Source organism: Heterocephalus glaber, unplaced genomic scaffold (assembly GCF_053883595.1).
Source record: "Heterocephalus glaber isolate CG9 unplaced genomic scaffold, H.glaber_assembly_v1.0 deba00001452, whole genome shotgun sequence".
NCBI classification, from domain to species: Eukaryota; Metazoa; Chordata; class Mammalia; order Rodentia; family Bathyergidae; genus Heterocephalus; species Heterocephalus glaber.
The window spans coordinates 19,404,043-19,419,264 of record NW_028258302.1 but is presented as its reverse complement, the minus strand read 5'-3'; the positions used below and the strand labels follow the sequence as shown (position 1 = coordinate 19,419,264).

General features: G+C 38.4%; 1 protein-coding gene across 3 annotated transcripts in view; it reads left to right on the top strand.

The window, feature by feature from the left end:
- Cdc42 (cell division cycle 42) overlaps window positions 1-15,222 on the top strand; it is a 52,021-nt gene that overhangs the window by 24,661 nt on the left and 12,138 nt on the right. For all 3 annotated transcript variants that reach the window (XM_021263019.2, XM_087215615.1, XM_087215616.1), the window contains exons 2-3: window positions 8,489-8,631; window positions 12,337-12,409. In XM_021263019.2, coding sequence (XP_021118678.1) covers window positions 8,527-8,631; window positions 12,337-12,409 — 178 coding nt within the window. In that variant the 5' untranslated portion in view covers window positions 8,489-8,526. The remainder of the gene's footprint in view (window positions 1-8,488; window positions 8,632-12,336; window positions 12,410-15,222) is intronic.

The following is a 15,222-nucleotide window of genomic DNA, read 5'->3' as shown; positions in this document are numbered from 1 at the left end:
AACAGCCAGTGGAGTCTTTGTTTCCAACTGCAACCTGAGCCTGGCCTTTACTGTTTGTATTTCTGTCAGCATTCTGGTCTTTTGAGCTTTGACCAGAATCTCCTCCTATCAAGCTTAGCTTACAGCCATTCTAGGACTTCTTTAGCTGGCATCTCTGGACCATCCCAAACCAGTTCCAAAGGGTTCTTAACCACATGGGTAGGATTCCAAGCATTGATCCCACATCTCTGGTACCAGAATCTGTCTTAGTTGCTTTCCTGTTGCTGGGACACAATATCTGACATGCATAACATAAAGGAGGAGAAATATATTTTCTCTCATGGTTTTGAGATGATTCATTTCATAGTCAGCTGGCTCTAAGGCAGAAAGGGCAAGGTGGAAGGGTCTGACGGAGGAAAGCTGCTCATACCATGGTTAGCAGAAAGCAGAGTGTGAAGGGAGGAGCTGGGGAGGGAGATAATTCCCTTCCAGGTCATACCCTTAGTAACTCACCTCTTCTGAGCAGATTCCACCTTCTCACAGCATATTCAGCTGTAGTGTCCCCTGTGATCCAATCACCTTCCAAAAGCCCTAACCTCTGAACTCATAAGCCTTTTGGGAGACACTCTACTTCTAAACTACGACAGGTGGAGGTGTAGTAGAATTTTTGGGTAGGGATTTCTAAGAAATAGTGTATTGTTAAATGTATACAGTCATCTGTTATCATCTGTATGTCTTTTTTCTCCCACATATGTTCTATGATGTGGAACCAAACAAGACAATGTGTTAGAATACCTGCATACATATGAATGTAAGGACTATATCTCTGTAGTTTCAGTAGTGTGGTTTCTTAAGAATTATGTGGGTGGATGTTTTAAAAGAGTATACTTTAGATATTCTAACTTAGAACAGATAGTCCCTGGAATAGGTTTGATAGGAGAGATAAAAAGTCTCAATTTTATTTACTCTCTTCAGTCCTGTACCAGAGTAGTTTTGTTAGGTTGGTAAGAAAGACTTGTGAGATTGAGTCATTTTTCTCTGGATCCCTATAGTGTTTCTTTTTTTCCTAGGATGAAAATGGTTACTTCAGAGCCAAATGCATTTTACTTAACTTTTTTTTTTTTTGATACTGGGGATCGAACTCAGGACCTTGCGCTTGCAAGGCAGGCACGGTGCCACTGAGCTACATCCCCAGCCCCCACCAAATTCCTTTTAAGTGGGAACAGCTTTTATTATCAGTGTAATATTTGGATTAGTGTAAATGTAATAACTTTTTTTTGGTACCAGGGATTGAACTGGGGACCTTGTGCTTCAGAGGCAGGCGGCAGCACCACTGAGCTAAATCCCTAGCCCTAATATCATTTTTTTTAATCTCATACCACTTCTGTCAGTTATATTCTTACATGTCTACCCCACAGATTAAGAGGCTTAGTACCATCATACCTCCTACACTTAAGGCACCAGTTGCAAATGGGGTACCTAAACTATTCGTACCTCTTGCTCAGGTTGACTACAAAGTTAGAGGTTCCCATGACCTCCTAGGTTTGATATTTGACTAGAACAACGCACAGAACCCAGGAAAACATTTTATGTTTACTTCTTTATTATAAAGGCTGTAACTTATAAACAGCCTGATGGAAAAGATACACAGAATGAGGTGTGGGGTGAAACGAGCTTCTGCACCCTCTCCCAGTGTATCACCTTTCTAGCACCTCAGTATGGTCACAAACCTTGAGGCCCTTTTGGTCTCTGTGGCCAAGAGTTCACAGAGCTGTCTTCAACCTCCTTTCCCTTGGAGGTTGGGGAATGGGGCTGAAAGGTACAACTTTCTCAGCTCTTAATGTTTCTGGTGACCAGCCCCATCCTGAGACCCCACCCAGTTTCACCATATTAGCATAAATTTAGGTGTGACTTTTTGTTGAGAATAACTAGAGACTCAGAGACTCATCACTCACCCTGTTCTCAGGTTTTATAAGCTCTATGCCAGGAACTGGAGATAAAGGCGAAATATTATCCTAGTGAATTACTAAAATACTTGATGTCTTTTTTCATATAGGAAATTAAGCATTAATTTACTATTAATGCTTAGCTTTATGGGTGTTATAATCTGATTTTTTTTTTGTACTGGAGATTGAACTCGGGATCTTCCTCTTGCAAGGCAGGCGGTGGAACCACTGAGCTAAATCCCTGGCCCAATCTGATTTTGAATGTCAAAAGTGTACTTACTAGCAAATAATCTTCAGTCTTTTAATATGTCATATATGAATTGTCTAGAATGAACCTGGGTCATGAGAACCATAGGACATGTATCACTGTGATATTCCCATTCCTCCTTAGAAATCATTTCCCCAGAAATTATGTGTAGTTGGAAACCAGATGGTAATAATGACACTAAAGAGAGAATTCAATAGCTTCTTTGTTTTTGGCCCCCCCCCCCCACTGGGAATTGAACCTAGGTCTTTGTGTAAGCCAGGCATGCACTCTAGTAATGAGCTATATCTTTGGTCCTTTTAAAATTTCATTGCGAGACAGTATCTTGCTAAGTTGCCTAGACTGGGCTTGAACTTGGGATCTTCAGCTTCCTGAGTAGTTGGGATTACAGATGTGTGTCACGATGCCTGGAATCAGTAGCCTTTTTAACTCTGTAGTTCATTAACCCCACAAAACTTCATGGGCTTTAACTCTGAAGATTCTCAAAGTGCAGTTTGATCCCAAAAATATTAAGAACTTAGAAAATATGTAATTTAACAGGAGGCCCCCTCCATGGGAATTGAACTCAGGACCTTGTGCTTGCCAGGCAGGCATGGCACCACTGAGCTACATCCCCGGCCCTGAGCTACATCCCAGGCTATAAAAGGAGGTTAACATAGGATATATTAAGTTAATGTATTTGCTGTTATCACTATTAGTTGAGAACTGTTTTAGGTTAAAGCAGTAATTGATTAAGGTTAGAAGTGAGGGGCTGGGGATTTAGCTCAGTGGTTCCGCCGCCTGCCTCGAAAGTGCAAGGACCCAAGTTCGATCTTTGGTACCAAAAAAAAAAAAAAAAAAGAAGTGAGGATCATTAATACTATACAGTATTTGCACAGCAATTAGAAAAGAGAAAGAAAGGGAATAAAGATAGGAAAGGAAGAAGTTAAACTGTCATTATTTGCTGATGATATGATACTTTACATAGAAGACTCAAAATACTCTGCCAAAAGACTTCTAGACTTAATTGACAGATTCAGTAGAGTAGCTGGATATAAGGTCAACATTCAAATAACAGTAACCTTTTTATATATAAATAATAGACTCACTGAGAAAGAAATTAGGGAAACAATTCCTTTCACAATAGCATCCAAAAAAATGAAATATCTAGGAGTCAGTCTAACAAAGGAAGCAAAAGACCTTTACACTGAAAACTACAGCACTCTGAAAAAGGAGATTGAAGAGGATATAAGAAAATGGAAAGACATCCCTTCTTCCTGGGTAGGAAGAACCAATATAGTGAAAATGGCAGTACTTCCAAAACTACTATATAGATTTAATGCAATGCCAGCTGAAATTCCAACAATATACTTCACAGAACTAGAGAAAACAATCCAAAAATTCATTTGGAACCAGAAGAGACTTAGAATAGCAGAAGCAATTCTAGGCAACAGAGACATGGCTGGGGGCATCACAATCTCCAACTTGAAACTATACTACAAAGCTACTGTGATAAAAACAGCATGGCACTGGCAAAGAAACAGAACCAAGGATCAGTGGAATAGATTAGAAGATGCAGAAACAACCACACATATGCTCAGCCACCTCATCTTTGACGAAGGAGCCAACCACCCTCATTGGAGGAAAGATAGCCTATTTAATAAACGGTGTTGGAAAAACTGGATTTCAACCTGCCAAAGATTAAAATTAGAGCCATACCTATCACCATGCACTAAAGTAAGATCAAAGTGGATTAAAGATCTAAATATTAAGACAGAAACACTAAATTTGCTGGAAGATAAGTTAGGTAGAACTCTTTTTTTTTTTTTTTTTGGTACTGGGGATCGAACTTGGGACCTTCCACTTGTGAGGCAGGCACTGGAACCACTGAGCTAAATCCCCGGCCCTAGGTAGAACTCTTGAAGACATTGGCATAGGAAAAGACTTTATGAACAAAACCTCAATAGCATAGGAACTAGCACAAAGAATCAACAACTGGCATCTCATCTTATTAAAAAGCTTCTGCACTGCAAGAGAAACCACCAACAGAGCTAAGAGACAATCTACAATGTGGGAAAAAATTTTCATCAGCTGTACCTCAGACGAAGGACTACTATCTAGAATATATAAAGAATTGAAAAAAATCAGACCCCCCCCCAAATTCAAAGACCCAATTCAGAAATGGGCATCTGAAATGAACAGACATTTCTCAGACAAAGACATAAAAGCAGCAAATAAATATATGAAAAAATGTTCAACATCACTGGTTATTCGAGAGATGCAAATGAAAACAACACTGAGATTCCACCTCACCCCAGAAAGAATGGCTGCTATCAAGAAATCAACCAATAACAAATGCTGGTGGGGCTGTGGGGAGAAAGGAACCCTTCTCCATTGTTGGTAGGATTGCAGACTGGTTCAACACTGTGGAAATCAGTATGGAGATACCTCAAAGAACTAGGCTTAGAGTAGAGGTCCCATTCGACTCAGCTATTCCCCTGCTGGGTGTCTTCTCAAAATAATTAAAAGAATCATACCACAGTGATACACGTGCCCCCATGTTTATAGCAGCACAGTTTGTAATAGCGAAAGCTTGTAAACAGCCCAAGTACCCATCAACTGGAGACTGGGTAAAGAAGATGTGGGGTTTTTTTATAAAATGGAGTACTACTCAGTCATAAAGAACGAGAAACTAGAGACATAGCTAAATGGATGCCTACTGAGGCCATCCTCTTAAGTGAAGTAAATGGAACACACATGTGTAAATACCGAATAGTTTCTCTAGTGTGAGAAACTGAAAGTGTAAATAAGGATTAAAATGATTAAAATGAACAATTGATAATTTGAAATAGGAAGAAAAGGTTCAAAGGGTTAGGGGTGGCAAGAGGGGAAGGGGAGAGATCAGAGTTACAGGCTGGAATCTGGAAAGAATCTATATATAGATTGTGTTTAAAACTATAGGAAGATAAAAAAAAAACTAGGAAGAGATGTAGATGGAGACTAGGCTGGAGCCTATCAGTGGGTTGGGAAGGAAGAGTTACTGAGATCAAAGGAGAGTAGGGTGTGTTTCCAGAAGAAGCATCTACAACTATAGTGTGATAAATGACTGTTACTGTTTTATGTACTTATCATAACATGCTGTGCTTTTCATCCTTTAGAGCATAATCCTACTTATATAAAAGAGTTTACTGTAAAACAATGTGCTGCTATGCCAATGGTAGCCTCATGTATTTCGTGTTTAACTGCGTATTTGGATAATATCAAGGGGCTATCACAGATGATTGATGTATATCTTCTTGGTTTGCACTTAGACGTTGGCACTCTGTGTGGTACTTTGCAATACGCACGGATGAAATTGCCTAACATATTTCTCTGATTATATTTCCATCACGTGTCACATGACTATTGAAATTTAATTTTAAAAAATTTGGCCTATGTGGAGTCTAGTAGCTAATTAGAATTTTTTTTCCAGACCACTATTTGTTCAATAGTAGTTTTGAAAATCTTTCTAAAACAAATCACATCCTTTGATGTCATGTTAATGTTTGAGATGTTTTTTTAAATTATATGGAAAAATGTTTAAGTACTTTTCAGTTCTGCTTTGGTTGAGTTCTATTATATTTGAATATTATTATAGTTTTTCCCTTGCATTGCTTTTCTTTGAATAATTAAAATTTTTGTATATATGTGTGTTTAGTGAATGATAATAAATTTTTTTTGTTGTTGTTGTTGCTTTCTTTTTGGTATCGGGGATCGAACCCGGTCCTTGTGCTTGCAAAGCAGGCGGCGAAACCACTGAGCTAAATCCCCGGCTGATAATAAAGTTATACATTTAAAAAATACTATACATGGGCCAGGGATTTAGCTGAGTGATTCTGTCGCTTGCCTTGCAAGCGCAAGGACCCGAGTTCGATCCCCAGTATCAAAAAAAAACACAACAAAACTATACAGTATTTGTGTGACTCTTTTTAGTGCATAGTAAGGAAAGGAGAAGGAAAAGGAGAAATGAAAGGAAGTTAAATAAAGAGAAATTTAGTCTAGTTTTGACGAATAATGGGAGAGTGTATTTTCTGTGATTACTCACACCTAATGTACTTTCATATTCTTTTGTAATGTGATTTTTCCATCCATTCAACTATTCACTATGTGCCAGTCTTTGTGCCAAGTGTCCCAAAGTACAGTGGTATGTAGGGTGGTATAGACTTAAGTACAGAGGCATTAATAGGCATTTATAAATCATGATTAAATATTGTGAAAGGAGTGGTGTTGTGCAAGTATAATCTCAGCACTTGGGAGGCTGAGGCAGGAGGATCACCTCGAAGTCAAGGCCAGTCTGAATTACATAGTGAGTTCAAGGTCAGCCTGAACTACAGAGTGAGACCCTGTCTCAAAAAACAAAGCAAAAACTGAACTGAACTGTGAAAAGGAGCTATAGGAGTACATAGCATGACATCTAGTCTGTGTGTCCATATTTAGGTAAGTTAGGTGGGTCTGCATTTTTGTTTAATAAGGTAGCAGATCTAGCCAACAAGAAATTGTAACTCCTTCAGGATTATAATTGAAATGAGACTGTATCTTAAAATCTAGGCACTGTATGCACAGGGTCTTTATTTTTAAATTCTCCCAGAAAAGTAAATATTTCATCGAATTTAAGATTCTTTTATCCCATTTCCTCCCTCTCCATTCTTTCTCTCCCAATATCCATCCCTCCCTCCCTTGCTCCTTCTTCTCCTAGCGGTACTGGGCACTAAACCCAGGGCCTTTGCACTCAGCCATGTCTCCTACCCCTTTTTAAATTTGTATACCTGGTGTGGCGAAATTACCCAGGCTGGCCTTGATTTTTTTGTTTGTTTGTTTGTTTTGTTTTTTGTTTTTGGGTACTGGGGATCGAACTTGGGTCCTTGTACTTGCACAGCAGGCGATGAAACCACTGAGCTAAATCCCCAGCCGTTTTTCTTTTCTTTTCTTTTTTTTTTTTAAGACAGGGTCTCACTAGGAAGTTCAGGGGCTGGCCTCGAATTGGCAGCAGTCCTCCTGCCTCAGCCTCTCAAGTGCTGGGATTAGAGGCATGCACCACTATGCCCAGCCCTGGGCTTGAATTTTTGTTCCTCCTGTCTCAGCCTCCCACAGTACTGGGATTATAGGCTTACAACATCAAATTTCATAGGTATCAAAATTTGGGTGGAAAAGACTAATAATGATTGTAAGGCGCTCTCAATAAAGACATTCTGGTTTTATACATTCTGTTTAAATGTGACACATATTTCAATATTGATGAAATACAGTAAGTCTAGTGCATTTAAAATCAATACTATTTTAGAATGAAGGATTGCAGTAAGAAGGTAAAGTGATTGTTTATAAGCCATTATAATTTAGTGATCAAACTTTTTCATTGTAAAAATGTAGGGTTTGGATTCTTCATGCCATGAATATTGAGCTAGTAACTAGGCAGCTTGTTGGAGCAACAGCTGCTTAGATCAAGGATCTTTGTCCAGTTACTCATGTTTCTCATATAATCTGGGGGCAGGGCCAGTGGTGGTTGGTGGTCTGCTGCTTGTTATAGCCTAACTATAGCTCTAAGGCTGGGTAAATGAACTGTCTTTAAAGCAGTAGTCTGGGGCCGGGTGTGGTAGCTGCACCCCTGTAATCCCAGCACTCAGGAGACTGAGGCAAGAGGATCGCTGAGAGTTGAGTATAGCCTGGGCTACATATCGTGAGTTCAGGGCCAGCCTCAACTCCAAAATGAGATTTGAGGCCCTGTCTCAAAAAACAACCCCAAGGGCTGGGGATTTAGCTCAGTGGTTCTGGCGCCTGCCTCTCAAGTGCAAGGTCCTGAGTTCGATCCCCTGTACAAAAAAAAAAAAAACCCCAAAAATGGCCTTTGGATGTTCCTCAGTGCAAAGGACCTGGATTCAGTCCCCAGTTTTGGGAGGGGAGATCAGTGGCCTTTGTGTTGTGGTGTAGTTTGCATGTGGGCATATACATGTGTGTACACATCTAGGTGACAGCACACTGTATGGAACTCTTCCTGATATAGCCTCTCCTCTTTCATTATAAAAAGAAATTTACTGCTCATTGCACTGCTTTGGATTTGAAAAAGCAAAACAAAATAGAACAAAGAGTTGAAATAACCAAGAATGAGAAACTTAGAAAATTGGCTCTTTGTTACTGTACCTCTGAGCCTGTCAGCATTTTTCCTTTTAGGCTCTTTCATCCTTTGTTGTTGTTCTAGTGCTGCTCTTTCTCTGAATGATTGAATCTGTTGCTAGTACATATATAAGTTCAAATCCATAAAATAAATATCTAATTTTTTTTGTAGGTCAACATCAAATTTGAAATATTTAAACTATTTCCACAATGCAGACAATTAAGTGCGTTGTTGTGGGCGATGGTGCTGTTGGTAAAACATGTCTCCTGATATCTTATACAACAAACAAATTTCCATCTGAATATGTACCAACCGTAAGTAAAAGGGCTTCCATCTATTAGTGAAATGTATTGTAATTTGAAATCGTCTGAAAACTTTCTCTGTGCACTGAAATTTTTCTATTGTCTGCCTTTGTTTCCTGTTTTTAAAGATCTTGACTTCTCATGGGTAAATTATATACACTTTAAACAGCTGAGAAATCAGTGGAAAGTCAGAAGGGGTGAGACAAGGGTTTGCAAGCAATGCTGGGAGGCAGAACTTCAGTAGACAAGATTCTAAAGAGTGGTGGTCTCAGTTTGGAGAAAAGAAGTATGCTCTACATCTTGAATGAGGTGACCTTTTTTTTTCTTTTCTTTTCTTTTTTTTTTGGTACCTGGGATCGAACTCAGGACCCTGTACTTGTGAGGCAGGTGTGGTGCTACTGAGCTAAATCCCTAGCCCTCTTTTTTTTTTTCTTTGATATTTTGGGTAATGATTGATCAGTGCTTGGAAGCCTCCTGGAATGTCCAGCTGAGGTGTTGTAACTTCAAAAAAAGTAGTGTGTCTCCACTTACTTTGTAGAGCTGCTCTCTTAGCAATAATGGAGCTCCATACTGGTTCCTAGGGGCAGAGAACACATGTTTTGTTAAGACTATAGACAGAAAGTATCAGCTCCATGGAAGGGTAGAGGAAATTTAGGAATAATAAAGGTAAGGAGGGAAAAGAGTAATACTTACTTGTGAAAGTAGGTGTTTGGGGATCCATTGTTTGTCCCAAGTTGCTTGTCCAGAACAGTGGTATGATGATGTGAAAAGCCTGTCTGATCAGTGGTGAGAAAGAAGTTGGGGTTGGCCTGGCATGGCAGTAAACATCTCAGTTAAGTGAGCTGTTTTAGGGATTTTTTTTTTGTTGTTGTTGTTGTTTTTGAGACAGGTCTCACTATGTAATTTAGCCTGGCCTTGAACTCCAGGCTGGCCTCAAACTTTCGGCAATCCTCCTGGCTCAGCCTCCTAAGTGCTGATGTTACAGGCGTATGCCACCATGCCAGCCCAATTTAGGGATTTTAAGGAACTGATGTGTGGTTAATGTGGGACTAGTATTCTTAAAAGTGAGAGGGAAGAACATATATAAGTACTTCAGGTTAATCTTCAGAGATACAAAGAGCCTCATCAGGAAGGTGAATACAGGTTAAATGGTAATTATGTTCAGTTAGAAGTGACAGTCTCTGTATTATCCCCAGGCATGTAAAGTGACTGAGTTAGGACCAGGATATAGGAAGAAAGAAGATGCAGTTTATTTGAGAGAGAGAGTTTTGAGCTGGTATATATTTGGAAATAGTATAAATGGAAGACTTTGAGAGATTGTGAAGAACTTTACGAGATACATGGATCTTGTTTCAAAACTAGGACAACCATCCGAATTTTGTCTATTAATGTTATTTATCTGTGAGCATGGTTTCTGAGTCTATTTTCAGACTTTATTAGTTGGTGTTACATTGAAGGTGGGCTTGTGTTTGTTTTATGTTTATGTGAGTCTTTGGAAAAAGGATAGGGTGGAGGAAGAATAATAGAATGAATTTGTAAAAGATCCTACTTAAGTAAATAGACCATGAAACACAAATAGTGTACTCATGGTACCTGTTAAAGTTCTTATGGAGGGGCTGAGGATTTAGCTCAGTGACGCCACGCCTGCCTCAAAAGCTCAAGGTCCAGAATTTGATCCCTGGTACCAAAAAAATAAGGAGTTATTATGGAAATGGATTTGGTGTAAAATGTATATTATGTCCATTTATGGATTGAATTACCATTTCTAAAATAGAATTTTAGAGCTGAAAGAATTGTACTTAGCACCTTGTTCATCTCCTAAAGATGAGGGAATTCAGGCCCAATTTAGGGATGAGATTTAGCAGTCTTAAGTAATCAAACACTAGTATGAACATTGTCTGGGATGTAGATGACAGGTTTTCTGATTCTTTTAGTTCTGTTTTACTTCTGGTTTTGTTATGTTGCCCAAGCTGGTCTTGAACTACTGGGCTTAAGTGGTCCTCCTACCTCAGCCTCCTGAGTAGTGGGACTACAGGATTGCACCATTGTGCCTAACACTTCTTTGATTCTTAGTCTGGTTTTGTATTTGAATAGTTCAGCAAATGAGGGCTACTTTTTAAGGCCCCCTGCCCCCCTGCCTTCAGTACTGTACCGGAATTAAACCCAGGGCCTTCATACCCTGCATCCCCAACCCTTTTTTGTATTTTTTTCTTTTCTGATTTTGTTGTTGACTCCCATGTAGTTCAGACTGACCTTAAAGTCACCATGCCCGGTTTAAACAAAGCTCTTAAATAACTCATTAAAACTTGAACTAGTTGGGCATGGTGGCACAAGCCTATAATCCTAGCACACTGGAGGCTGAGGCAGGAGGATTGCTACGAGTTCCCTAGCCTGGGCTGCATAGTGAGTTCAGTGCCAGCCTGAACTACATAACAAGACCGTGTCTCAAAAGACCAAAATAAAAAAGCCAAAAAATTAGAGTTAGTGTTAAAAGACTAACATGTTCTGGTTGCCATGTGGTACATGCATGGCTATCCTATTGGGTGGCTTATACCACTGGTGGTGCAAACAGATCTAATCACTTTTATCCAAATTTTTACTAATAAAATTAAAAGCTGCCCAAAGGGACAGTCATTCATGTATCACCTGTAGTTCAAGCCAGCTGGCAGCAAGACATGCAGATTACGGCCCCATTGTGAATGTTAAGCAGGGATGGTCTTCAAATGTAGCACACTTCTCTCAGTTGGAAAGCATTGCTTTTCTTCTTTAAAAAATATACTCAGTAAAAAAAATTTTAAAAAGTTTTGTAAATTGACACAATTATAGTTGTATATGAAAACATTGTTTTTCTATTATAGAGTACTTTAAAGAAAACCATGAATTACTGTTTGGTCTTTTCCCATTTAATGCATTTATCTCCCATTTTCATAAATAATAGTACAGTACAACCAGTGTTAGTTATATGCTGAGTTTGTTAAAGGTTTTGTGGTCTATTTACAAATAAAGCATCTAGTCCAAGGAGATATTATAGGTCATGTGGTTTGTACAGAGTGGCAGGAATTTAAAAAATTTTATTATTTGTGTTGCTGGGGGTCAAATCGAGGGCCTTGCATGTGCTAGTGAAGCGCCATACCAGTAGCTACATCTCTAGTTCAATGTGAATTTTATTCATGAAATTTGTAACAAATAATTTGTCACCCTTTTCTTAGATACAATACTTTGCTTAAATAATTTCTTTCTTTCAACCCAGTTTGTTTGCATTGAAGTTCTTCGCATCTGGGACCCTGAAAGGAAAAAAGATTATCATGGATCTAGGAGATTTTAATTCTAGATTAAAAGAAAGTGTTCTGTGAAGAAATACTTCTTTAGAAATCAGATTGATCTTTGAGGTGAACCACTGCAATAAAAGTTGCAAACTTGAACCAGGATAATTTTGTGTAGCTAGAGGACTCACTCATGTTTTACCTCCAGCACTTTATAGCTCCTTATCCAGTCTGCTGGGGCAGAGCAGACACCCCCAGGATATATACTGTGTCACTTTTTCTAAGAACCATTCAACTCATGGAACAAAGAGCGCAGGTGGGAAGGTTGGTTATATAAGCAAGATAGACTAAAGGAAGATAACATCTTAGGAAGGAAATATTGCTTTAGAAATTGTCTTATCCCATTCTGACCCGCTTCTTACCCTCTAACAGTGTTGTATGTTTTTGTTTTTAGGTTTTTGACAACTATGCAGTCACAGTTATGATTGGTGGAGAGCCATATACTCTTGGGCTTTTTGATACTGCAGGTAAAAACTTAAATATCTTTATAATGTTTTGATCTGTAACTGTAACAGTTGGTGATTGTGTGTCTTTTTTTTGGACTTTTAGGAAATTAGCAGACCACTTAACTTTTATTAATAGTTTCTCAAGATTAAATACAATTATGCTTGGTGCATGATGAAGGAGCAGTCTCAGACCTAGGATGATGAATAAGAGTTTGGAGTACTCTGGGTGGGTGGTGTAGTGGAAGACAGAGTGAAGCAAAGGTTATTAGGTATGCTCTAATTGTTCTATTTTTTTGGTACTGGAGATCAAACTCAGGACCTTGCGCTTGTGAGGCAGGCAGCGGCACCACTGAGCTAAATCCCTGGCCAAGTTACGCTGTAATAGATGTGTGTACCTTGTAGTGACTTGGGGACTGTGTTAGTGGCTAGGAAGAGACTAAGCAAATAAATTCAGAGGAAAAATGCCTACTGTCTCTCCCTTCCTCCTGACCGTCTCCTTTTGTAAAGCCCATAGTTTCCTGAATATGCCCAGAGTAAGCTTGTAAGCCATGTGTGGTGTTTATTATGCTTATTCTTTTATATGAAGGCTTCTGTAGTTTATATGTTGTCTGTGCAGCATGTTTAGAGAGCTTATGATAAGTAGCGTGTTATTTATATTATATGTGAAAGTATTTTTTTTTTTTTTTTGGTACTGGGGATTGAACTCGGGACCTTAGCCGGAACCACTGAGCTAAATCCCTGGCCCTATGAAAGTATTTTGAGAGTGAACTAGTATCTAGCTTACAGTATTGACATTTGTTGTCATTTGTCCAAATTGTAAGAACAAGTTACTTTCTTCCTTAAATGTACCTAATTCTTCATTGTATTTCCTGTTTGTTTTTAACAGAGGCTGCACGTTTTAATTTCTTTCTCTCTGTAGTCTCTTTGTCAGCTCAATTAGCCAAAAGAAAATCTCTGAAAGGTATCCTTTTAATATGTAGGAATTCTAAATTTTCTTCTTTTTTTTGTTGGTACGGGGGATTGAACTCAGGACCTTGTGTTTGCTAGGCAGGCATAGTGCCACTGACCTACATCCCCTGCCCTAAACTTTCTTCTTTTTATGAGTTACTCTGTCATTGTCTGCCAGCGGACACACTGTTCTCATAGATTACATTATACTGTCCTCTTTGAAGAATTGTCTAGGTTTACAGTTCTGGATTTGGGAAGGTGAAATGGAAAGAAAATAGTAAATAAGTTTAGAGAAACTTTTAATGAGTTAAACATTATCAAAGTAATAAAGTTAGAAAATAGAAAAAATAGAATAATGATTCATAATTTCATGATAGATTTTTTTCTGTTTATTTGTGGCTTTGGACAGGGAAATCTATATGCAGAGAAAAGACAGTTTGGTTACTTTTAGTTGAAAATGAATTAAAAATATTTTCAAATTTCAAAGCTTATTTTTTGTGAGCCTTTACATATTTAATTGATACTTTAAAAAGTTTTATTGATGTATAGTACAATAAAATTCAAGTACAGTTTGATAAATTTGACCTCCATGGTTAAGATATATAACTCTGTCATTCTAAAAAGTGTCCTTGTGCCATTTTGCAGTCAATCCTTTCCTTCCCTGACCTGGTGTAGACAACGATACATTTGCCTTTTAGGTTTCTATAGTTCTGCTTTTCAGGGATTTCATATAAATAGAATCATATAATGGGTAGTCTTGTGTTTGACTACTTTCACTTAGCATAGTGCTTTGAGAGCCAGTCATGTTGTTCAGTGTATCAATAGTTATTTCTTTTTATTGCTTAGCAGTATTCCATTCTGTGAACATAACGTGAACATAACATTCTTTGTTTATCTATTTATAAGTTGATGGATGTTTGGGTTCCAGTTTTAGGCTATTATGGACATTGGTCCATGAGCTTCTTCCATGTTTCAGCTCTTGTGAATAATACTGCTGTGAGCATGAGTTTCCAAATATGTACCTCTTTGACGCTGGGCATGGTGGCGCACAGTTGTAATCCCAGCACCTGGGATACTGAGGCAGAAGGACCGCCCTGGGTTTGAGGCTAGCCTGGGCTATGTAGTGAGTTCAAGGACAATCAAAAGTACATAGCTCATGTCTTAGAAAACAAGCAAGCAAGCAAACAAATATCTCTTTGAGTCTCTACTTTCAGTTCTTTTAGGCATATGTGTCCAGAAATGGGGTTATTGGATCATGTGGTAATTCTGTCCATAATCTTTTTTTTTTTTTTTTTTTGGTACTGGGGATCGAACTCGGGTCTTTGCGCTTGCGTAGCAGGCGACGAAACCACTGAGCTAAATCCCTGGCCCTCCTTAATCTTTTTAAAAAAAGTTTTTTTTATTAAATAACTTTATTATCAAACAAACAGACATACAAAAAATTAAAACCACTCAAGAACAATGCAACAGGAAAAAACTACAATAATATTAAAATACAGTAGAACTCAACCAAAACAAAACTGAAAAGCATGTAAACATTTTTCCATATAACTTAAAAAAGCATCTCAAGCACCAACAAGACACCAGAGGATTTGATTTGTTTCAGAAAGATCCCCCAAACCAACTTTGAACAAATAATGTTCTGGAAAAAATACTCCAGTTAGCAGACTCCACATAAGCCAAACTTCTCCCTAATTTAAATTTCGATACAGTCATATGACACACATTGGAAACACAATCCGAGAAATGTTATTAGGCCATTTCATCCGTCTGTATCCTTAATTAAACTCTCAGTTTCTAACACCAGAGAAAGTATTCGGTATTTACACATGTGTGTCCTATTTATTTCACTTAAGAGGATGGATGGCCTCAGTATGCATCCATTT